The sequence below is a fragment of the Hemibagrus wyckioides genome, linkage group LG05 (genome assembly GCF_019097595.1).
Source record: "Hemibagrus wyckioides isolate EC202008001 linkage group LG05, SWU_Hwy_1.0, whole genome shotgun sequence".
In the NCBI taxonomy this organism is placed as follows: Eukaryota; Metazoa; Chordata; class Actinopteri; order Siluriformes; family Bagridae; genus Hemibagrus; species Hemibagrus wyckioides.
In genome coordinates, this window is record NC_080714.1 from 6,317,726 (window position 1) to 6,341,758 (window position 24,033).

Here is a 24,033-nt window from a genome sequence, read left to right on the forward strand (position 1 = left end):
AGAGAAAGAAAGAAAGAAAGAAAGAAAGAAAGAACAAGTGAGAACTATAAGAAAAAAGATGAACAAATAAACAATCAAAAAGAAAATTAATAATGACTAAATGAAAGAAAGAGACACAGAGAGAGAGAGAGAGAGAGAGAGAACAAAAAATAGCAAGAAAGAAAGAAAGAAACAAATGATTAAAAAGAAAAAAAGTAGGGCTAGAAAGAAAGAAAGAAAAAGAAAAGCAAAGAAAAGAAAAAATAAAATACCCTGAATCTGCTAGTACATAGTTTGTGCTTCATTTAGGTGTAAGAAAGAGTGGACTTTTTCCAAGTGCTATGGGAAAACCATGTTAGACATGATTGCAAAAAATAAAAATCAAAAATCAAAAATCTTCTCCACCCAAATTTCTTTGAATAAAACTTCAATGACATCACCTCTCATCGTCCTCATCACTTCATAAACGATAAATGGCACGAATGATCCGCTAGAGGGCAGTCTAGACCTGTGTAATTCTTTAGAATCGGACACAGAAGAGGGATAGCAATAACACACAGACTCGAGTTGTTTCTTGCTTTCCAGAAAACTCATCTGCAGAAAAATAAAGCCCAGCACTCCCCTAGTGCCTTCATGTATTCCACAAATAAAGCAGGAAGAGGAAGCGAACTCACTGCAAGCCCTTAATACTGGAGCGATTAGGTAAGGCCAAGAGGTATTTATCAGTGCTGGAGAAGGGACTAGAGCTAAATACTGTAATAGTCAATTAATACATCCATACATTCTTACATACATACATTCTGACATATACATCTCTCACTATCACATGTGCACGTTCGCCAAATAGCCAGCAGATACAAAGGACGACAAACACATAAAGTATAAACAAAAAAAAAAGTTGTACAAGCAAAACAAATGCAAAATGAACTCGGAATGCAGTTTGTGGTCCATTTCCACTGATATGCATAGATGATTTTGTTTTAAAAAAGTTCGCGCTTACAGATACCGTAAGGTGTTCACTTTTTAGCAATAGCTTTTAAACCTCATGTTAGATATATTCTAAACAACAAGCATATCACGAGAAACAAAAAAATGTGGCACAATGATAAAACATACTGATTTGGAAAAGGGTTCAGTTTTTGCATATAAGTATATCCCTTCATTAAACTAGCCTCTTGCTTTTATTTGGCACCAAAATGTACAGGATCCCTCATAAAGCCTCGACAAATACACGAGTAGTTACCTGTTTCTGGAAGGTGCAAATTGTTTGAAGCTCAATGAACATTACTGAAAATGAAATGTCATGGAGGCTCATCCTGGTTGCGCTGAGGCAGTGAGGCTCTTGGCCACCGAACACAGAATGTTAGCTCGCTTATGTCACAACCTCACACCGTCGTCTCACTCTTCCAGACCCCAGGCCTCATCCCGACTGACCCCTGCGAATGGTCCGATCCATTTGCGTCCAGTTCGATGATTGAACCTTTTAGCATTCCATTCGATGTGGCAGGTAGTGTGGATGAGGTCGTCCCGCTTGTAGTTCCAGTAGCTGTTACGGTGTCAGTGTTCAACAGGTATGAACCTCGTTTATAGTCTTTATCAGCTGCATTGACCAATTTAAGGTTGTCTCTGCTTGCGCTGCGCCTCTGTCCATTCTGCTGCATTGCAACCCGACTTGCTATAGAGGGCAAAAGCGGGAAAGGCTTCCTGCTTCCACTGCTTCCTCCGTCGCTTCCTTCTGACGGACTTGTTCCTGGTCCTTCTGTACGGTGTCTCCCATTGGTCAGTGGACCATTATGGCTCTCCGAATGGCTGTTTCGAAGACTTCCGTTCTCGCTGGATGCATATCTCTGAACATGATGAATGTTGACTTGGTCCACTCCAGGTGGGCCCAAGGCACCTACACTGCCCCCACCACCTCGTAGTGCTTTCAGACGATAATGTCCCCTTCCCTCCCCCCGGTGGTGGTACTGGCCACTTCCCGCCTTAGTTCTACTGCTAGTCTTTTTTCGCTGTTGCTGCTGAGCAGGTAGTGTGGTGCTAATACTTGGCAGCAGCAGGTTGTTGGCAGGTTTGCTGTTGGTGTTCTCCGTGCTAGTGCTGGTGTTGGTGCCTGCCAGAGCACGTGTAGCGTTGTTGGCATTGTCCTGCGTCACCTGCAAAAGGTTGGTGAGCTTGCAGGGTCCAGTGCCGATACTGCTGGTGCCACTCGGAGTGGAGGACGACCTGGCAGAAGAAGAGTAGTTGCTTTGCTCTGCTGGAGGAAGTGAGCCAACAAAAAGCTGCGAGCCCCTTTCTGAAGTGCTCTGGACTCCAGCAGTGGTGGTGCAGGGTTGGCTGTAGGCAGGAATCGGCTGTGATCGATGGTACCCCCGGCAACATCCAAGCCAAGCTGCCTGAACATCCAAGCGTTTGAAGCAGTGATGGAGCACTAAAAAGATTCCCAGCCCTGTCGCCGTTCCTCCATACAGACAGCTAAATAACTTCCTCTCTCTGTCCATGTGCCACATAGCCATTGCACCGCAACAACACAGAAGCAAAAACACAAACTGAGTCGCTACCAGTGCCAAGAACTGCACTTTCAGTGAGTACTGGTCCTCCTGCACCATTTCAACATGCACTGGGCCAACTGCAGAGTCTGTTGAAAGTAAACTGGTGCTGCCACTTAGAGCTGGCTGGGCTTCGGGTAAAGGAGAGGATCCAGAGGTGGAGCTTGGGGGTTCCTTGGCACTCTTGGAGCTTCGGCATCTTAAGCGTGCAATTGTACACAGGAAGTAGATCCAGGTCACCAGGATCACAAGGCCAGCAGGAACATAGAAAGCTCCAATACTGGGCTGCCATACCAACCAACAGCTGCCAAAGTGTCAGAGGATGTAAGAAGGTCAGGGAGGGCAAAGAATTACTTAACAACAAACAAAAGGTCCTCTGTCTAAGTGGCACTCTTTTTAAATGATTTAAATGGCAATCTAAGGTTAATGAATACTGAATGGAATTGTCCAAAATGTTGGAAGATGTTAGAAGTAAGTAATCATCACTTTTCTCAAACAAACACCATTGGAAACATAGATACACACACACTATATGGCCAAAGGTATGTGGACACCAGACCATCATAACTTTAAGTGGTTCTTCTCCAGTCTGTTGCCACAAGACACACAAAATCATACAGGATGGCTTTCTATATGCTGTGGAATTACAATTCTCCTTTACTGGAACTAAGACCACCAGCATGACAATGCCCCTATGCACAAAGCATGGTCCATAAACACACAGTTTGCGAAAGTTGGAGTGGAAGATCTTGAGTGTCTTGCACCGAGCCCTGACTCTGACTCAACCCCATTGAACACTTTTGGGATGAACTGGAACATCAACTGAACCCCAATCTCCTCACACTAAATCAGCGCCTGATCTGATCTCACTAATGCTCTTGTAGCTGAATAAACACAAATCTCCAACATCTAGTGGAAAGAAGAGCATTGAGGGACGAAACCCAGATCGAGATGTTCAATAAGATCATGGGTGTGACGGTCAAGTGTCCACAAACCTTCGGCAATATTTCATATTAGAAACCACCACACTCTAATATAAAGAATGTTCTGAGCTGTATCACATGTTCCCTCAACAAAAACATATGCTAAAGATCATTAGCAGCTTTAGCATTAGAAGGTATTTCCTATGCAATAAAGTAAATCTCTATGAATAAAAACTATACCTCTTAAAGAAACAGCTCCATCTTTCAGATATTTAGGTCTATGAGTCCACTTATTTTCCTGTTTTTTTCCCACAAGTATGTACTAAACAAACTGTTTTATTTTACTTACTAAGGAATGTTGTCTCCGTAGTTGTTAATATTGACAGCCGCGGTGATCCCGCATATGATGAGAGGAACGCCGCCGGCTATTAGATAAAACCTGCAGAGAGACACAGAAAAGGTTCTGCTTAAAGAAAAATGACAAGCAATATCTATGTGTCAGTGTGATTTACAGTCTGAAAAGAGTGAACGGATAAAACGTTTGTTGTTATTTAAGATAATCGGTGATGTTTATTTCAAATTTAGGTATGGAGTCTCCAGTATTAGCTAAACAGGAAGTTTTCTACTATGGGAACTCCGATAGAATGGAGGTCTTTCTGCACTTTCTGTAACATGAAAGCTGCCATTGTTTGTCTTAACCTTAATAGAATATTTATTGCTGCTATAACATGTAATAACGTAGTTCGTAGTTATCTCATCGTTAAATGTAATTGCAGATGGATTAAAAAGCATGATGTGTCATTCTTTAATTTAATTTAATAAAAAATATGTAATCATCTGTGGCTGATGGGATTTTTTCAGGGGTGGAAAAAGTCATACTAAGTATTTCCTTTATATTTTTCCATCCATTTTTTTCTCAGTAGCCCAGATTAATTTCTCTAAGGTCGAGGAATATTGTATAAGAATAATCTAGAAGGTCTTTATTAACTCTACAGAGGCATTGTTGAGATTTTCAATAGTACAAAACCTAAATAATTACAACTTTTCAACAGATTTGGTTATTAATGGTAAAATAAATGGCTGGTGCTAAAATGGCAAGTCTGCTCTTTATATTCTCAACAGAGTCTGAGCGAGGAACAGGAGAATGATTTATCCCAGAGACAGGCCCTGTGTGGGTAGTACAGAGGTCAGCGGCACACATTTCAGAGGTCATTATTACAGTGTGAGAACCCTGGCTGGAGGGGAAGAGGAATCTAAGCGTGAGTGTGTGCATGTCAGCATGCGTGACTGACGCTCAGCATTATCTCTTATTAGATTTATGGCTTTTCTTGCCACTTTTATCGGATCTGTGCGCTGGACGTTTTCCTGGTCTGTTTCTCCCGTGTTGCTCGGTCCACACAAACAGATGGCTTTTAGTTCTTCTAAGGACAATGGTGCTCTTTGACTAGTCAGGTTTTGTTTCAGGGTGGTCTTGTACTTGCATGCTTGTCTTTAAATAGTGCTTTATATTCTATGTCCAACTCCATATGTCCTGTCTGAGTTTCAGATAATAACTTTTATTTTAACACTTTTATTTAAGCGCTTGAGACCCCCAATATGGAGAGGCGAAGCCACAGTCAGATCTTATACTCATCACATCTACAGTGTATGTAAACATGTATACAGTGGTATTAAACATTGGTACAATATTGAAACTGAAAAACAGACTTGTAACTAGACACAACCTTAACAAGTACAATGTCACCCGGATGACATCACTGACCTGAGCATGGGCCGCTGAGTGGGCACCGCTGCGGCCTCGCCTTCTGGTTGCCGTGGAGACCGCCACAAGGCCTCCTTATAGAGCACCCGGGCGCTGACGCCGATCCACAACAGAGTGGACAATGAAGAATAGTGAAGAACAATGCCCACCTAACACACACACACACAAAATACCTAATTAACACACGATGCCTTGTATTTATTAAACCCTGAGTTGTTTTTATTTACATGAACTGAAGTTTTAGGATTCTTACTGCTTGGCACACGATCGGATGGCTAGTTAAAGTGATGCCCCCAGCAAACACCGCTGTCGTCATGGCAATGTGAAAACAGGTGTTGAGGAGGGTGTGCCAGCTTTTACGCGTGATCCGAACGGAGCTAAAGACATAAAAGAATAGAGGATGATTGGGAAAAGGTCAAAACTACTGCTCTCTACTGAAAGTGTAAGTAGTGAACTGAATGATTCGGTCTGAATACCTGTGGTGCAGGATGTAGGTAAAGATGATGGTGAAAAGGCACAAGAGGAGCGCTGCAGTGCAGGTGTACACCACCGGGTGGAGGACTTTCACCGGAGTGAGAACAACATCTGGGATATCAGGCACCTCCTGAAGAAGAGAGAGAGAGAGAGAGAGAGAGAAGCATTACAAAAGCTACATACTATGCCTTCGCATCAAGGGGCTAATTGCATTGCAACTTCTCCACGACTGCATTCCTCAACCACGGCTTCGCCAAAGTTTATGTGAACCTTAAGCTCTAATTAAACTCAAACATTCTGTGATATGACAAATGCTATAAAAGTCAGTCCTCTGTGCCAGGAAGCAAGCAGCTGAGTTTAAGATCCACTCAATCAACGTCAGGCTGCTTTCCAGAGACATGCAAAAGCCAGGTTAGATATCATACCCCTTGCCTAGTGTCAGGATAAGAGGTATGTAGTGTTAAATGTCTGTTGGTAATGGGAGATGTGTCCTCCCTATTTAAAGGAATGAGTCTATCGCGAGACAGGTCCGAGCAGCTCATTAGATACATAAGACTTAGTGCTGGAAAAGCGATTCATCTCCAAGCGCCTTGCATTATTACAGCACAGACAGTGTAAATATATTTTTTTCTACGTTACAGTGTAGCATTACCTGAAGCACTGCATAGTTACTGAGCACGCTGCACCGTAGCGTTGAGATGCTAGCGTCGCCGTGCGCTAACTGACAGCCGTCTGTACTCCAACTCCCGTCATGCATGAGCGCCTGCAGACTCCAGTGTGCAGCCACTGGGTCTTTTCCAGGCGATGTGTGTCGCAGGGACACAATGACGGGAGCTGACTGGTTCCACATGGTGCATCCGTCTATAAGTGTGGGAGAGAAGAGAATTTCTGGGTCATATGAGGTGATAAAAAAAACAGAGAGGATATATGCTTTATATTTTTAAGAATGATGGCAGCAGGGACGGCTGGTTGAACCTGGTTAGCAGGGCTAGATTTAGCCACACCGTGTAAAGATGGCAGATAAACCAAAATGACTGCATTGCAGGCTTCTATGGTGTACACTAAATGGTTAAATAGTTCATCCTGGGTCATCGTAAAACCCTGGCTTATCCGAATCTTGAGTTACTTTGTTTGATGTTTCACACTGCTTATCCTTTAACAATTAATTCTGGCTCATCACAAGCGAACATTTCACACTGTACTTTCCTACACGCTGGATTAATTAAACAGCTGTAAATCCAGTGTGTGACTGTTTTAACTAATGGCTTTCGCATCAGTTCTGCTTTATTCTTCTGTTTAGGTATCGTTCTCTTTCACTGCTTTCTAAACTTTTGGGCCTTTTTACGGTTCTTGAAGTAGTCGACCAGGTGTCTGTTTCTATTCAACTTCTGTTGATGTCTCTGTGTCAGAAATTTCTTCCTTCCTCACTACAGTGAGCACTTCAGACGCTATGTACTGGGCTATTTTTGTTAAGCTACGTCGTTTTCATGTGACATGAGGCTCAATTTCTGGTCGGGTGTCTGCTGCTACGCATTTATCCGTACAACACCACATTGTATCATGTGCCACCACAATGTAGGGTAAACACCACAAATAATTAACCCTGGGGTTAAATGCAGGGTTTAGAACAGCGATTAGGTGCAATGTGAAAAGCTCTTAGGTTCAACATCATCCAAGGATGCTAGGTCACTCACCGAGGCCTACGTAGATGACTGGCGTGTTTACACTCCTCTTACGAGCTGTGCTGCTGGAGTTTCCAATAAATGGGAAGAATCTCCCGGTACGAAAAGCAACAAACTGCAGTTTGCATTCGGTCGGAGCGTTTGGAGGGAACAGGGATGCAGGCAGAGAGACCGAAGCAAGTGCTACAGCATTCTATAACAAAGAAACAGGAAAAAGAAAACATGGTGCATAAATAGTAAAAGAAAACTGCATTATAATTACTGATGAATGTGTTGTTTTAATATCATATTTATACCTTTAAAGGGAAAGAGTTTAGTGACATGTTGTGGGTTCCTGTTGTACAGCGGAAGTGGAGCTGCTGCTCGTGGGTGGAGTCTGTCACGTCGATTCCCCCGGCATCAGAGCTCTCTCTTCTCTCATAGGCAGTGCAGGTCATGCCAGTGAAGTGGGCGGGGCGTATCAAGTGAGCTTCCATCACGATATTTCGAGACGTCTACGGGAAAAACGTTAAAATGCTTGTGTGAACATTTTTTTTCTTTTTTCTTCACTCCTTGCAATAATTCGTGAACCGCCCAGAAGTTGACCTAAAATGAACCGATTTCATGCAAATATTATTTCATTTTGTATGATGAGACTAGACTCTGATTATCTAACTGTGGCAGTACTTGCCCAACAAGAAGGCTAATATGTGAAGTCATGACCCATGCTCACCCCTCATGCTAGCTACTGAATGCTACGATTGTTCTGCTAGCGTGAGTCAGCCCTAAGGCCATGGAGCAGTGCATTCTGGGAGGAACAATGTAACACTTCTATACAGCACGTTGCCAGAAACTTTTAAACAGCAACACTAGCATTTTAATCCTGGAGTATCACCTACCATGGAGAGATACTGGGCATTGGGGTGAAGCTGTGGCCATGCTAAGGTTTCCAGAGAGCCGACTATTGAGCTGCAGGCTCTCTTCTCCTTCTGAGCCTGGGACAATATCTGATCAGATACCTGCATCAGATTGCTGCCCATCTCCACCAGGACTTCTGACAGCTGAAACACAGAGAGTAGCTCAAGCTGGTTTAACCATAAATAAAGATCCACCAAGCTATGAAATGCAGACTTGCATAACTCTACTAACCTCGCGAGACTGGTCAAGATAATCCATAAATTTCTGCATCATCTGTGCCACGTAGAAAACATCCACTGTATCAGTGAAGCCTGCTGCCTCCAACGTGTAGGTCCTCACCTGGTGTGCCAGTGTCAAAGCATTGGAGGCATTGATAGGCATCTAGAAAGAACATGAGAACAAGAAGAACAAGATTTTTTTTTTCACTTGCTTTCACATCTGATTAAGGATGTATGTAATGCTTTGTGGTACATTCTTTTGAACAAACTCCATTGTGTTTTATTCCTCAACACTTCATGGAGAAATAGACAAAAAGTTTTATTTAACTTTCAAATTATTTCCATGAAGCCAAGCAGACACCTCTATCAAAAACAACAAAAAACAAACTCTTTCTTTCCTCTCAAACAGTGAAATCCTGGACCCCAACCTCCTGGATCCTGGACTCTAGAGTGAGCACCAAGTCTACCTTTTTGACTTTTGAGTATGAGTATCTGTAAAACCCACCAGTGAGATTTCCTTTTCTTCTGCCCACCCTTTCCATTGGTTCAGGCCCTACCTCTCGAGAAGAACATACAGAATTTAATAAACAAGCAAAGTGTCCAAGTTGCAACTGGTGTACCTCAAGGATCTGTGCTTGGTCCTCCCTCGTTCTTGGTGTACACGATTTTGATGTGAACAGTCAGTCATCTCCTGGGGCAATACTCCCTCCTGGAGATGACTGAACCTCAACAAACATTCGTCAGATATCTCTTTGTTGATGATTTCCGCCTCCAAGTTATACTTTTTAAGGTCGATTCGAGCTTCACCTTCAAGCTTGACTCATTATTCCTACTACCCATCTAAGCCTGCCAGAAATGTTTATATTCGCTTGGATAATTTCACACAATCCTGCAGGATATCTCAATGTTCAGGCCATGCTGCTCAACTACCTCCATAAAAACATATCTGACAGGACTACCATCATGAAATTATAGAAGACACTCATAACAGCCTACCATTTAGAGACTTATCTAATCATCAGCTCATCAGAGACTTTAGCCACCTGAGCCATGGAGTGACTGCTCTCGATGCTAGCATCAGGCAAACGGTATCAGAGCATCAGATATCTTCATCTCCTAGACATCAGACTGTTGAACTCTAATCAATAACACCACCATTAGCACAACCCACTCTATTTATCATGTACTTCACTTTATCATCTATTACTCACATCTACACTGATGCTTGTACTGATATTTACATTTACATTCAGAAGCCCTTATCCAGTGCTTTTAAAGTTTCAGTGAATATACTGATACTGGTTTATCTCATGGAGTAAGAATACCATCAGTCAAAATCTCTGTTGTTGGGAAGAAAAATAAGTAGGTCTTTAGACATTGTTTGAAGAAGGCCAGTGACTCAGCTGTTCGAACATCTGGGGGAAGATCAGACTTCTGCTTTTGTGCTGAATGTGCAATATCTCCCACTATGACATTTTTGTGACTTCATACACTGTTTACACTGCTTAATAGTTTATAGTTTTGAATGCGCAGTCACTTTATGACTGCATGCATTGCTTACATCTTTCTATTCGACTCTTTTCTGGTGAGGAGTGTCCAACTGCAAAATAATTCCACTGTGTATAGATCCTTAAAGCAGTAAACTTGAAACACTAAAAAAAAAAATTGCGACATTGGTGATGCACTATGATGATGATGGACTTTATTGAAAAGCAGTATGCAGGGTCAGCCATAATGCAGCGTCCCTGGAGCAGGAAGGGGTTGGCGGCCTTGCTCAAGGGCCCAGTGGTGGCAGCTTGGCAGTGCCAGGGCTTGAGTGTATTGTTGAAGGCTGAACAGTAGGAAACATACAGCATTTTGGTGATAACCTACCAGTATGAAGGTATGAAGAACGTTGGTGATGTCGTTGGTGTAGAGGCACTGAGAGTAGTCTCCTTCCTCCCAGTGACCGGAGCGATCGCAGTAGCGAGACGCCCTCTTCTGATCGACGGCACCCCCTCCAGCCAGGGACGGATAACGCAGCTGCAGGCAGTGCTGATATGACGTAATTCCAGCCAGAGTTCTTGGCCACCTAAAGAACAACAGAGCTACTTTTAGACATTGATGCTAATAATGATCATAGATGTTACCGGAAGCTTTTGGATAGCATTTTAGATATTAGTAATGATTTGCCTCACCTGAACTCTCCTCTGTTATTAGACACTCTTTGCTCAGGGCAGAAGGTGGCGCTGTTTTCCAGAACGACGATCTCCACGCTACGCGAGACGTTCCCTCGTCCTGTCGTCACCACGCACTCCCATTCGCCGCTCGCGTCAACATGCACGTTCGACAAGATCAGCTCGCTGAAGAATTTGAAAAAGAACATCGCATTACGGGAAATATCGTGTCACGATTTAATCGTTTTGATGACATGATGCTAGATGGTTACCTGGTGATGACGGTGCAGTCATGTAGAACGCTCTCCTCTAGAAGGACCCCGTTCTCAGGGTTGTTAGTGACGGGTCGGCCTTTGTGGCGCCAGTGTACGGTGGTGATTTTGTCTACCCGGGCAGCGGTACAGTGAAACGGCAGCCTGTCTCCTTTAAACACTACTTGGCGCAGTGAGGGTAACAGAAACAAAGTGTGCAGCTCCAAGGGGCCTTCTGGGAAATGCAAAAATACACACATGATTTATTTCTACATGTAGGAAACAAGATGTATAGAAATGTATAGATATATATATATATATATATATGTGAGTATTCTAGTCAGTTTATTTATCCTCTTCGGGTAACAAACTGAAGTAAATTGTATTCCTTTTTCCTTTTCTGATAGAAGGATATGAAAAACAGTCATTTGGGTGTTTTTTTGGTACTCTATTATTGTTCAAATTGTGCAAGAGCCTGGCTGAATCAGTTTAGTGGCTTTTAGACCCTTTTTTCATAACACTGAAACCACAGTGGAATTACTCCTAGACATCCGTCTCTATCTGCCGCTCGCCAATGCAAATATGTTTTATACGTTGCAGAGGGAAGGAATGGTGACATGGAATGATATTGAAACAACAGCGGGGAGTCTGGTCCGAGACCTCGAGACACTGGTTCAAAAAAGAGACGAAAAAAAAAAACAAGATCAACCGAAAGATCACATGAGGGCCGAGTAAAAGCCGCGGAGAAACTGAATCAGATCCCTAGTGGCAAAAGATGGAGCGTGGAATGATAGCTATGGAAAATCAGCGAGTGGGATTTCAATCTGAGCTCCAGCCAGGATGCGGGCCAGACCGAGGGAATTCGACGTTCCTAAAGCGCGACTATTCAAAGCAGGAACAGAATTCCACTTTAATTTCAGTTAACTGACAAGTTCTCACGATTTAGCTTTGTGATGTCTTCTTGACCCTCAACATACAGTGTTCTGATACCAGGCTAAAATACATAGATGTATTTCCTCACCGCAGGTCAGGTCGCTTTCCTTCAGCTCTCTCAGTGGTCTGTTCTGGAACCTTCTGGGATACATGCAAAGCGTCTCGTCTCCCAGTCTGGCTGAACTTGTGCGGAAGAAACCCGGCACCCACTGCAGGCCACAGTCACATGACAGGAACTCCGAGTCAAAGTTCCTAATGGGGATGAAAAAGCAACTTAATCCCATATAGAGTCAGAAAAATGACTTTTTAACCTTGTATATTTATATTACAGAAATCTCACCGCTTCTATTTATTATCAGGAGGATCCCCAAAGCATTTGTTTTTGTTTTGTTTTTTTTCAAAATATTTCTAGTGACTGAGATGTCGATGGAACATGTTGCTGTTTTAAACTATTTTCTTTATTCCTATAAAACCAAACGTGACACACAGGGACATATATATCCCTAAACAGATCACTAACATAATAGTAAAATTCTTCTCATAACATAAATAAATACAGGCTCTATGCCAAATAAATCCATTTCTTCATTGCTCCCTGGTGACTTCCAGGCTAAGAAGGCTAAGAGAGAGTTTCTAGAATAATCTATCATGTTTGTAGTCCTTGAGTCTACACTTTCACTGTAAAAGCCCCAGAAGACTAAGCTTGATATCAATCATATCCTATGTGGCGGCATTATGGGATTAACCCGACATACCTGACAAAGACCTAGCCTTCCTCTGATATGAACTAAACCTCAGATGGGAATTTATATCATCGCGCTCTCTCGCACAAATACATCTGCAGGCGTTTTCACACTTATGTTCTGTCCCAGAAATGTGATAGCAGGATTCTTGAAGGCATTCCTACTATACGTCATATGAGGTATCACAGATATACGCAGGTTTATGAACATCCATCAATCATGTAGTGTTGCATTAAAAAAAGCAGTTTAACGATAATGATAAACTGCAAAAATCGAATTATTTTTGTTATTTTATACAATTTTTATTCATAAAAAAATCATTTTTAACACTAAAAAAATGTAAATAAAAACATAAATAAATCTATGAAAATATACAAATTTAATTCAAAAATTTAATTAATTTATAAAAAATTCCAAAACATTAAAAAAAAATCAGCTGCTTCAAGTGAATAATTAATCATTTTAATAAACAAAATGTTAAGAAAATGTAATAAAATGATACCACAATAAATATTACCCTACACACCACTGCAGATAACCTTTCAGGGGTGAAACACAATTATTTTCTCACATGGAAGTCATGTTAGAATGGCCAGATAGATGTATTATTTATTTAGCTGCTAGTTTATTTACATTTTGAGAACTAGAACGACCACAATATTTCATAACTGTGGAAGAAGAATTAAAAACCATGTGTAGGTGAGATCAGTTGAAATGAATTTAAGTGATGTAGCTGAGGTTGAGGAACTCACAAAATATGCTAACTCATAAATAATAATAATAATAATAATAATAATAATAATAATAATAATAATAATAATAATAATAAGAGTAATAATAATAATAATAATAATAATAATAATAATAATAATAATAATAATAATAAAACAACTTCTGTCCACACCCACTTTGAGTTTAAATCTGAAAAAAAATCTCTAATATTGATACACTAAACTAATACAATTAGTTTTGTTTGTGTGTCTGTAATATCTGCTGCTCTCTCACTTACACCAGCTTGAGCGAGGGAAGCTCCTGGAAGATGTTTGGCTCCAGCGAAGAGAAGATGTTTCCTGAAATGTTCCTGAAACACAAACACAGTGCGTCAGGAATTCAGACATCCTTCTCAGCTACAGAGCTCCAGACTCTAACTGCAGTCAGAAGAGTTTTGGTCCATTAATATATGTCACGATCAGAAGACAACAGCTTACAGCTTGGTGAGGTTGGTGAGTCCCTGGAACATATCTGGAGTCAGGCAGCCGATCCGGTTGTTGGACAGGTCGCTGTAAACAGGAACAAATGGGATACGCTGAGCAATCTTGAACAGAAATCCAGCCAGACCGAGACTGAGAGCTAATGAGTTCTCTACAGTGTCCCCATTATAGCTTAGAGTTTGTTATTTGACTTTGCTTGGAAGCACATAGTGGAAATGTCCTTTAAAAGGCTTGGAATAAAAGCAATATATGGGATATACAAGCTACTATAAACTCATCATAACCTAAACCAAACAACACAAGACAGGAGCCCATTAAAGAGCAAGAAACAGATGAGACTCTGCTTTCACTCGCTTTGGCTTAGCCTCATGTCCTCATGTCCATTTGCTACTACTTCAACTGATTTGTCTGGCGCATAACCCCCCCCGCGTCTCTGCCTGTTTATTCAGGCTGATCCGACTCGGACAAAACAGCAGAAAGAGAGAAAACGGGAGGCAAAGCGAAAGAGTGAAAGTATATCTATTTGTCTGTGAAATGCTTTAAGTCTAAAAGTCTGCCTTCCCCTGGACGCCAGAACTGTGCTGGTATCTGGGACCGGTCACTTCCAGTTATCATCTGTGACATCGTTTCTGTGTAGCTCCATTTGAAATTCCTGACCAAACTATTTCCTCTGAAATAAACTCCCAAAGGAGTCTGGAAGGAAGGCCACATTGTGACTACGGCTTGCGGTCGCTCAAAAACACAATAAAAAGCCAGCAAATGGTTAGTTGCCTTCATACTGTCATTTCCAGAGCTATCCCAGAATCCTCTGCAGGCTTCTGTGGTTCCCTCAACAGCTGGCTGAGGGTTTAGGAATAGCATGCCATATGGATGTTCTCAGGATTATTTATTAGAGATGAGAGAAAAACAAGATGAGTATGTAAAGGATGATAACTCATTTCTCAGAAGGTGTTGATTAATGTCCAGGGACAGCAGATCAGTGCCAGCTGTTTACCAATCAGACCTTTCTACTAAAGCACGTGTTCTAATAGATTATCTTTTTAACAACTTATTTAAGAACGAATACAGAAGACGCTCAACCTAATTTGATTTTTTTTTAAAAAGTGTGATCTTCCCTCCTTCCTTACATCCCAACTACCTACCTGCTTACTTTCCTTTTTTCCTTCCTTCCTTCCTACCTACCTATCTACCCTCCTTCCATCCTCCTATCCTTCCTTCCTACCTACCCACCATCCTTCCTTCCTACCTCCCTTCCTTCCATCCTTCCATCCTACCGACCTACCTACCAACCTTCCTTCCTTCCTTCCTTCCTTCCTTCCTTCCTATCTACCCTCCTTCCAACCTCCTATCCTTCCTTCCTACCTACCTATTATCCTTCCTTCCTTCCTACCTACCTTCCTTCGTTCCTTACTTACATAATTCCTTCCTATCTACTCTCCTTCCATCCTCCTATCCTTCCTTCCTACCTACCTTCCTTCCATCCTACCGACCTACCTACCAACCTTCCTTCCTTCCTTCCTTCCTTCCTTACTTACATAATTCCTTCCTATCTACCCTCCTTCCATCCTCCTATCCTTCCTTCCTACCTACCTACCTGCCATCCTTCCTTCTATCCTTCCTACCTCCCTTCCTTCCATCCTACCGACCTACCTACCAACATACCTACCAACCTTGCTACCTATCCTTCCTTCCTTTCTTCCTTCCATCCTACCCACTTAACTACCTTTCTTTCTTTCTTTCTTTCTTTCTTTCTTTCTCTCTTTCTTTCTTTCTTTCTTTCTTTCTTTCTTTCCTTCTTTGGGAATCTTCTAAATTGCCTTCATAGCACAAGTGATTACAGGAAATTGTTTCATGGACAGTCCACAGCATTAAATATAACTATAAGTATATAAGTATGACATATCAATCTTTTTCACATGAAAGTTCATTGCTTCGAAATATCTTAAAGATTGCTGTGGTATAAAAAGAAAGAGACGCTTCATCTGTACTGTTATTGGAAAATAAACAGCTTCAGTTATAACTGTCAGAACTCATCACACCACCGGGTCTTAGGCTCTTTTCCGCCTACATGTCATTGTCATTTCTCTTTCTTTGTTTTTTTATCTTTCATATTCTTGTGCTGTATTCTCTGGGTTTCTTTGACTAGTTCCTTAGCATACATGACGATTATGGAAGAAAATGAATGATTCCAGTGAGTTTACTTACAGTTTTCTCAGTGCTGTTAGGCTGTGAAAAGCTCCAGGCATGATGGTGCTGATCAGATTATTCTTCAGGTCCCTGCAAAGACAAGTTCCAGATAAGATGTGAATCACAAGGAGAGAAGACAAATGGAAAACAGATTTTATCAGAAACTGCAATTATTTAAAATTCCTCATTCGAAGGAGAGATAAAAGAGAGCTTGGAGGTTAAGAACCAGTAAGTGTTTGTATCTTGACCAGTTGTAGAAGCTTTTCTTTACTTGCCACATTTACAGCACAGTGAAATTCTTTTCTTCACATATCCCAGCTCATTAGGAAGCCGGGGGTCAGCCGTGATACAGGGTTAAGGGCCTTGCTCAAGGGCCCAACAGTCAGCAGCGCTGGGGCTTGAACCCCTGACCTTCTGATCAGAGCTTTAACCACTGAGTCACCGCTGGTGCCGAGGCAATACTCCTTCAAATCAGGACAAATATTAAGCTTAATCTTTTTGGACAAGTCCAAAATAATCATTTCAAGCTTTACAAACACTGGACAACAAATGAGGCATGAAACCTGGTCACATAATTGTAACCCTCACTTAAATCCAGAGACATTCATAAGGGATAAAAAGTGAAAAGACCATTCCACACTGCACTTACTCCATCCTCAGCCAAGCCATAAATATCCATTTTTTAAAAACAAACTTTGAAGATACGGTTTCATGCCGACGCTCTACGACCCCCTCTCCGCCTTTTCCTGTCCTCTAATTTAGCCCACAGCCATGTGTTGAAACACTTATCAGTCTGACCCCCTGAACACAAACAGACTATTGGCCTCTAAATTAACCTTTGGAACTCTTGGCATGATATTTATTAGCCAGGTGGGAATTGGCAGGATGATGGAGGTCAGCTGATGCTTTTGTAATGGCCTTTGCTCGCATGACGCAAATAAAGATCCGGGTCTTTAGTGACGCTTCCTCGTAGAAATGTACTGAATGCTTCTATCCTGCACTCACTCCTCATATTTATGGCCTCTTTAGAATTTCAGAACGAAAGACCTCCAGTGATTGCATCTTATATATTGTATGACTCCACATCTTCTGAGAATGAAAGCCTATATCTAAAACCTCAGGCATTCCCCACAGCTCCGTCCCTCTGTCTCCGTACAGCACTGAGCGTTCATTTACTTTTGATCATTTTGACCGACGGTGGTGGCTTTAAATCCGATACGTGTCACAGAAGGCTTTAGCCGCAAACGTTGGCTGCTCATATCAGGAAAATCCGAATGTTTTTATCGGCTGACCGCAAATATATTCAGACTTTCTGAGACGAGACATGGGACAGATGGAGCTAGTATTTATCTAAAAACTCTAAGATGAGAAGGAGCGATGGAATCATCTTTTCAATAAAAGCATAGTAATTAGCATCAGTTGACGATTTGATTGGTTAGCGCTGTTGCCTCACAGCAAGAAGGTCCAGGGTTCGAATCCCGGGTTCGAACAGGCAGGGGCCTTTCTGTGTGGGGTTTGCTTGTTCTGTGTGGGTTTACTCCGGGTACTCCGGTTTCCTCCCACAGTCCAAAAACATGTACATTAAGTTGATTGGTCATTCTAAATTGCCCATAGGAGTGAGTGTGAGTGTGTGTGGTTGTCTGTCTATATGTGTGGCCCTGTGATGGACTGGTGACCTGTCCAAGGTGTACCCCTGCCTTTCACCCAGTGTGCTCTGGGATAGGCTCCAGCAGATCCCTGTAACCCTAATTAGGAATAAAACGGGTATAGGAAATGGATGGATGGATGGATGGATTTTAGCCTAGTTACAGAAGATAGGACCAGAGTACAGAAGATGCCAGGAGTCAATAGCAGGAACCTTCATCACCAAAAGCAGAAGACTTTAAGAAGGAAAAAGGGGGTCTATCTTGCCCCATTAAAGAGTTATCAGTTTGACATTTTGTCATTTGCACCCAAAAGCAGAAGTAGTTGTACCCCATAACGTCTTAAAGCCCCATATCTCACTCTGCTATTATAATCATAATGCTAATCATTATGCTACACTTTTTGGAAACTCAGTCTGCTAATTCGGCTTCCAGAAGAAAACTAAATACTGCAATGCTGAGAGTGCAAGTCTTCTTATCAGTGTGAGAGTCTGTTATGGATGAGCCTCAAGGGTGAGTGGAGAAAGCTGTCAAGGCAAGAGAAAGATAAATAAAGGACAAGAGAGCAACAAGAGGGAAAGAAGTCAAAAGGGACAAGACGAGATATAAGTGTGTGTGTGTGTGTGTGTGTATGTGGTTGTGTGTGTGAAAGAGAGACAGCATGTACGTATCTGCTTGTGTGTGAATGTTCGCAGGTGAGAGGACATGATATATAAGTGTGTGTGTGTGTGTCTGTATGTGTGCGTTGTATGTAAAAGAGAGACAGAGAGAGTGAGTGTATCCGCATTTGTGTGTGTGTGTGCGCGCGCAGGTGTGTGTGTGTGTGTGTGTGTGTGTGTGAGAGAGAGAGAGAGAGAGAGAGACAGATAGAGAGAGAGAGAAAGAGAGAGAGAGAGCAGGGACTTTACAGGTATCAGAGAAGGTTCTCATCAGTGTGTGTGTGTGTGTGTGTATGTGTGTGTGTGAGAGAGAGAGCGAGAGAGATAGAGAGAGAGAGAGAGAGAGAGAGAGAGAGCAGGGATGTTACAGGTGTCAGAGAAGGTTCTCATCAGTGTGTGTGTGTGTGTTTGTGTGTGAGAGAGAGAGAGAGAGAGAGAGAGCATGAGGGAACACTATAGGTGTCAAAAAAGTGTGCTCATCAATGTGTGTGTGTGTTTGTGTGTGAGAGAGAGAGAGAGAGAGAGAGAGAGCATGAGGGAACACTATAGGTGTCAAAAAAGTGTGCTCATCAATGTGTGTGTGTGTTTGTGTGTGTGTGTGTGTGTGTTAGTAACTTCACTCATATGGAATGGAACAATAGCTGTTTCCTGGCTGCCATGTCCCAGTCCTCATTAGTGCTGTGATGAAAGGAGCTACACTACCCACTCTTTCCTACTCCTCACACACACACACACACACACACACACCTCCTGGACTAAAGATCAGAGCTGCATATTGTGTGAAGATCAACAGTGATGTACACACATCTACTCTCTTATCACTGTGATAGGGAATGTAGAAGAGAGAATGTGCACACACACACACACACACACACACGGCACCCTCTGTATCACACTCCACTAAGCAGCTAAAAAGCTTTCAAGTACCCGATGACATGAGGACCTGCAAACTACATGAACGTCATCAGATATTGATTCTGCTCCATTTTCTCTATGAACCACACTGAGGATTTAGATGACAGATATGTACTGGAGTGCACATTTCACACAAACACACACACACACACACACACACACACATTGATGAGACCTGTACACCTGTAACATCCCTGGTCTCTCTCTCTCTCTCTCTCTCTCACACACACACACACACACACACACAGCTACTGTATACTTAGTCAATATGTGTCTAAAGGAACATGAAATCTTTTTTTTTTAAATTGATTCATCAAATAAATAATAAATAAATAAAATATATAAATAAATATATTCATATAAATTTATTTTGTTATATTTTTAAACAAACAAACAAACAAACAAACAAATAAATAAATAAATAACAGTTCCAGCCCCATGAGCGGTCTGACTGAATTGAACTCCAGGTCTAAGTGGAATTTTATTGCTCTGATTCAGACACACAAAAGCAGCTCTCCATGTTTGCTCCTGCCCGTGAGGACACTCATCTTTAGATTGATGTCCATCAATCCACCAGTGACCCATTGTTCCCAGAGTGCTTTGCTTTCTGGTCTACTTCCCCATGCGCTCTGTGATTGGACAGCAGCAGAGTGGAATGCCGCAGTCTGACCCGATAGGACTATTGTTGGTTCCCGTCAGAACCGCATGCAAGTCTATTCAGTTTGGAGATGGAGGCTGTGTGTGTGTGTGTGTGGGTGTGTGTGTGTGTGTGTGTGTGTCCATTTGTGTAGGTACTTTAGCTGTTCTTTAAGAAGTCATGACTGTCTGTGCACCTGGGGCCTGTGAGGTAAAGAGAGAGAGAGAGAGAGAGAGAGAGAGAGAGGAGAGTAAGACAGAGAGAGAGTGGACAGAAAGAGGAACAGAGGGAAAGACAGAGAGAGAGACAGTGAGAGAGAGAGAGACAGAAAAAGGGACAGAGAGAGAGGAGAGAGAGATGAAGAGAGACAGAAAGAGAGAGAGAGAAAGAGAGACAGAGAGAGCTAAAAAGCTTCAGGTCTTGTCCTAAATATGCTAGAGAAAGAGAGAGACCAAAAGCTGGTGTGTGTGTGTGTGTGTGTGTTTTTCCGTTATTGTTGTTCAATATGTTTGCCATTTTTATGCATAAATGCAGACATGTGTATATTATTTATAGAACTTTGCTTTGGCAATGATATGATTTAACAGTCATGCCAATAAAGTGCTGCTGAACTGAACTGAACCGAACTGAGAGGAGAGAGAGACAGAGAGAGAGAGAGAGAGAGAGAGAGAGAGGGAAAAAGAAAAAGAAGGAGAGATGGAGAGGGATAAGTAGAGGAGGGGGATAAGGAGATGGAGAGAGAGAGAGAGAGGGGGAAAAAGAAAGAGAGGGAGAGATGTAGGGAGAGATGGAGAGGGATAAGGAGAGAAGGGGGATAAGGAGATGGAGAGAGAGAGAGAGAGCGAGCAAAATTTTGTTTTTCAAAATGTTTTGTGTGTGTGTGTGTGCACATGAGTGTGTGTGTGTGTGTGTGTGTGTGTGTATTTGCTATGTTCACATTTTCACAGCTGTCAGTGGAATGTACACACACATTAAAAAGACATTAGCTAACCTAATACTGGATGTACTGATTGTGCATATGCATCAAATTGTGTGTGTGTGTGTGTGAGGCCATTCGACAGAGGCCATTTTTTCGCCGCGTGTCATTTCCGGTCTGCGCAGAGGCCCTCACTCGTTTATTTTTACAGTTTCCTTTCCCTCTTTTTTCCACTTTTCCTGCTTTTCCCGTGTAAGCTGAACAGGAGAGACTGTCAGGAGCAAAAAAACACTCATGCCCAACATTACACACACACACACACACACACCACACACACACAATGGGGTCCTTATACCTCTACACCCCAAATCTACTCCATACCCAATCACTTGCCTCCTGTGTTGCCAGATCATTTCCTGCTTTCGTCATGCGTCTAAAATGATTTACACAATTTACATCCGTCAAATCTGCCACCGGCTCACAGAGGCGTAACTCTTTCAACACAAAATATGTCATTACTTGACTATCAAGAGGTTCTCCGCTGAATTTCCAGTCCGGCTTGTTAACTGTGTGTGTGTGTGTGTGTGCGTGTGTGTGTGTGTTTATGTGCTGAATGCTTTGGATTCATAATTTCCAATTAGGTTCGCAAATGAATGAATACCAGTTATTCATTTTCTTCCAAATTTAACCAAAGCTAATTCCTGCCTTCTAGCTAGTTCCCACAACCAAAACATGAAGCCAAATTTCTCAGACTGACATTAAGAAACCATCAGCATGTTCTTCTCTCCTCATCCAGGAGCTTAACTGAGCTATTTTGTATATCTGAGATATGAAACGCACACATCTGGGAGAACAGAGCTGTGTTTACTCGCTAATGGGGATTCGAAGATTAAACATCTCTGAGGCACTTACATAAAATATAGAAAGGTATGTATTTAAAATGTACATCAGTCACGGGTTCTAATGTTAAATAAAAAACACAGCGGTTTATATAATACACACACTATCTGAGCAGAATGTTTATACATCTAAACGCAGCTATATTTTAGATTTCGAGAAAGAAACACACACACACACACACACACACAAGGTCCAGTGAGCCGCTTTCTGGACGAGGCACGCTGTAATTCCAAGGTCTTGGATTTCATTTTGATGATACGTTTTCTAGGCAGTGGTTTAATGGCAAAGGAAAAACACTCAGGCTCAAATATGTTTATAAAAATAAAAAAAACACAAAAACAACACACATGTTTTTGTAGCATTTTTCAAAACATTAAATATATTTATTCTGCTCCTTTTTTTCAATTTGGATGCATTGAATGTTAATTATTTGAATTTTTACCTTCGGAGAAAGAAAAAGAAATGGACCAAATATAGAGCCTTGAGGTACTCCTATTTTAGCAAAAGACCGAATTTTATTATTTTTTCTTGTTTTTTTGCATTTTTTAAAATTTTTATTATTATATATATATTTTTTTGTTATTCCTTAACATGCTTTCAAACTCTCATTTTTTGTCTCTGTAATTTTTTTTTCTTTTCTTTTTTTTTCTTTTTCTTTTTTTTTCTGGCCCGATTTCCCAAAGCTATGCATGTGCTTAAGTATAATTGCATATCCCATTTCTGCTTCTATCCATTGCCTCATTCTGTGCACGGCTATAACCTTACTCCCATCCCTAACCACTAAAGTGTGCTGTTTAGCGCAGATTATGGTTGAAGAAAACTTGGCGTAAATCTTGAGCAAACCTTTAAAAAAAACCCCCATTAAAATAAAAAAAAGGACCTATTTTAATAACTTCCATAAATAGGATCAATGATCAGCCAACATGAACTAAACAGACAGTCAGGAGAGAGCTGCACCAGTACAAGCAAGGAGAAACATCTGGGCAGGAACACAACCCAGCATGGATAAAATATCAATGGATGAATGGAGAAGCCTGAATATTCACCCTGTGGCTGGAGGAGAAGAGCTAGAGAAGGACACACTTGAGTAGCGAGGTCAAAGGGAAAGAAGTCAGAAGGAGGGAAGGAAGCACAGAGGCCGAATTTAGAAGAAAAACATTTAGCGCTTAGAAAAATAAAATCAACAAAAGCAACAATCGAAAAATCAGTTCAGCTTGAGGTTGACGGATGTGGAAAGAACGAAAAGTTTCGGCTATTTTATTTTTTTTTTGTTAGTGTGCATGATCGGACGCTTTATCTCCTATCCTGCCTGTCGCTATACGAGTTGCCCAGAAGACACGATTGCATTGAGCCTGCAACACAAACACACTCCCATCCACCCACACACATCCACACACACACACAAGCATAAACCCCTTGTCTTGAGTTTATCTCACAGCCACATCTGGAGTCTATCAAGTCCAGCTCTACTAACCCCCCCAAAATCACACACACACACACACACACACACACACACACACACACGCCTTCCCCTTCTCGCTTTTCTACTCTTCTACCTTTAACCCTCTCCTGACCACTTCGCTGTTGTCAGGATCATTTGGATGAACCGCTGTCTTGTTTATCAGGGCGTTTATTCATTCTTTTTTATCCAGCTGCAAGGATTAAATTAAATTTAATGCGTTCATTCTGAAAGAGTATAAAATTTCAAGTATTAACACAAGGATGTGAATGGTGAATACTACAAAAAAAAAACCCTGTATAATTGTTGATATGGTAAGGTTTCGTCTTCGGGGAGGTTTATATAACGAAATAAAAGGAGCTTTGAAGTTTTTATCACGATTGCGCGGTTTGTACTTTCTGCTTTCTCCTCAGTTGCACTTTTTGTCTTAATGTTAAAAGACGGGAAAAAAATCGTGGAAATAGGAAGAAATGGAAAATGTTTGTTTACAGCTGTGATAGAAGACGTGTTTTGTAAATAATTTGTTTTGTTCACCTTTGGAGAAACAACATGAAACGGACCGAATATAGAGCTTTGAGGAACTCCTATTTTAGCTAAAGACAAAAACTTTCTTATTTTTTCTTGTTTTCTTGCATTTTTTACATTTTTATTATATATATATATATATATATATATATATATATATTTATTTATTTATTGAAAGGCTTTCAAAGTCTCATTTTTTTCCTCTATCATCTTTTTCCCTTGTTTATTCTGGCCAGATTTCCCAAAGCTATGCATGTCCATGTGTGTGCTTAAGTTATAATTGCATTCAATTTCAGCTTCTTCTGCTACTATCCATTGCCTCATTCTGTGCACTTTTTGCCTTAAGTTTTGTGACCTAACTAGAAATGGATAAAAAGTACAATGTGATATTCCTTAATAGACAATAGACTTGATTTC

At 41.4% G+C, this 24,033-nt stretch overlaps 1 protein-coding gene across 1 annotated transcript in view; it reads right to left on the bottom strand.

Annotated features, from left to right (window-relative positions):
* The window catches only part of adgra2 (adhesion G protein-coupled receptor A2), a 58,516-nt gene continuing 34,483 nt past the window's right edge, over nt 1–24,033 (bottom strand). Inside the window, exons 3-19 of the mRNA XM_058390638.1 lie at nt 15,981–16,052; nt 13,773–13,844; nt 13,574–13,645; nt 11,910–12,073; nt 10,910–11,123; nt 10,659–10,823; nt 10,354–10,552; nt 8,495–8,644; nt 8,245–8,406; nt 7,663–7,860; nt 7,379–7,559; nt 6,337–6,545; nt 5,687–5,814; nt 5,464–5,587; nt 5,211–5,359; nt 3,798–3,887; nt 1–2,829 (exon numbers count right to left, since the gene is read on the bottom strand). Coding sequence (XP_058246621.1) covers nt 1,365–2,829; nt 3,798–3,887; nt 5,211–5,359; nt 5,464–5,587; nt 5,687–5,814; nt 6,337–6,545; nt 7,379–7,559; nt 7,663–7,860; nt 8,245–8,406; nt 8,495–8,644; nt 10,354–10,552; nt 10,659–10,823; nt 10,910–11,123; nt 11,910–12,073; nt 13,574–13,645; nt 13,773–13,844; nt 15,981–16,052 — 3,814 coding nt within the window. The 3' untranslated portion in view covers nt 1–1,364. The remainder of the gene's footprint in view (nt 2,830–3,797; nt 3,888–5,210; nt 5,360–5,463; nt 5,588–5,686; nt 5,815–6,336; nt 6,546–7,378; nt 7,560–7,662; nt 7,861–8,244; nt 8,407–8,494; nt 8,645–10,353; nt 10,553–10,658; nt 10,824–10,909; nt 11,124–11,909; nt 12,074–13,573; nt 13,646–13,772; nt 13,845–15,980; nt 16,053–24,033) is intronic.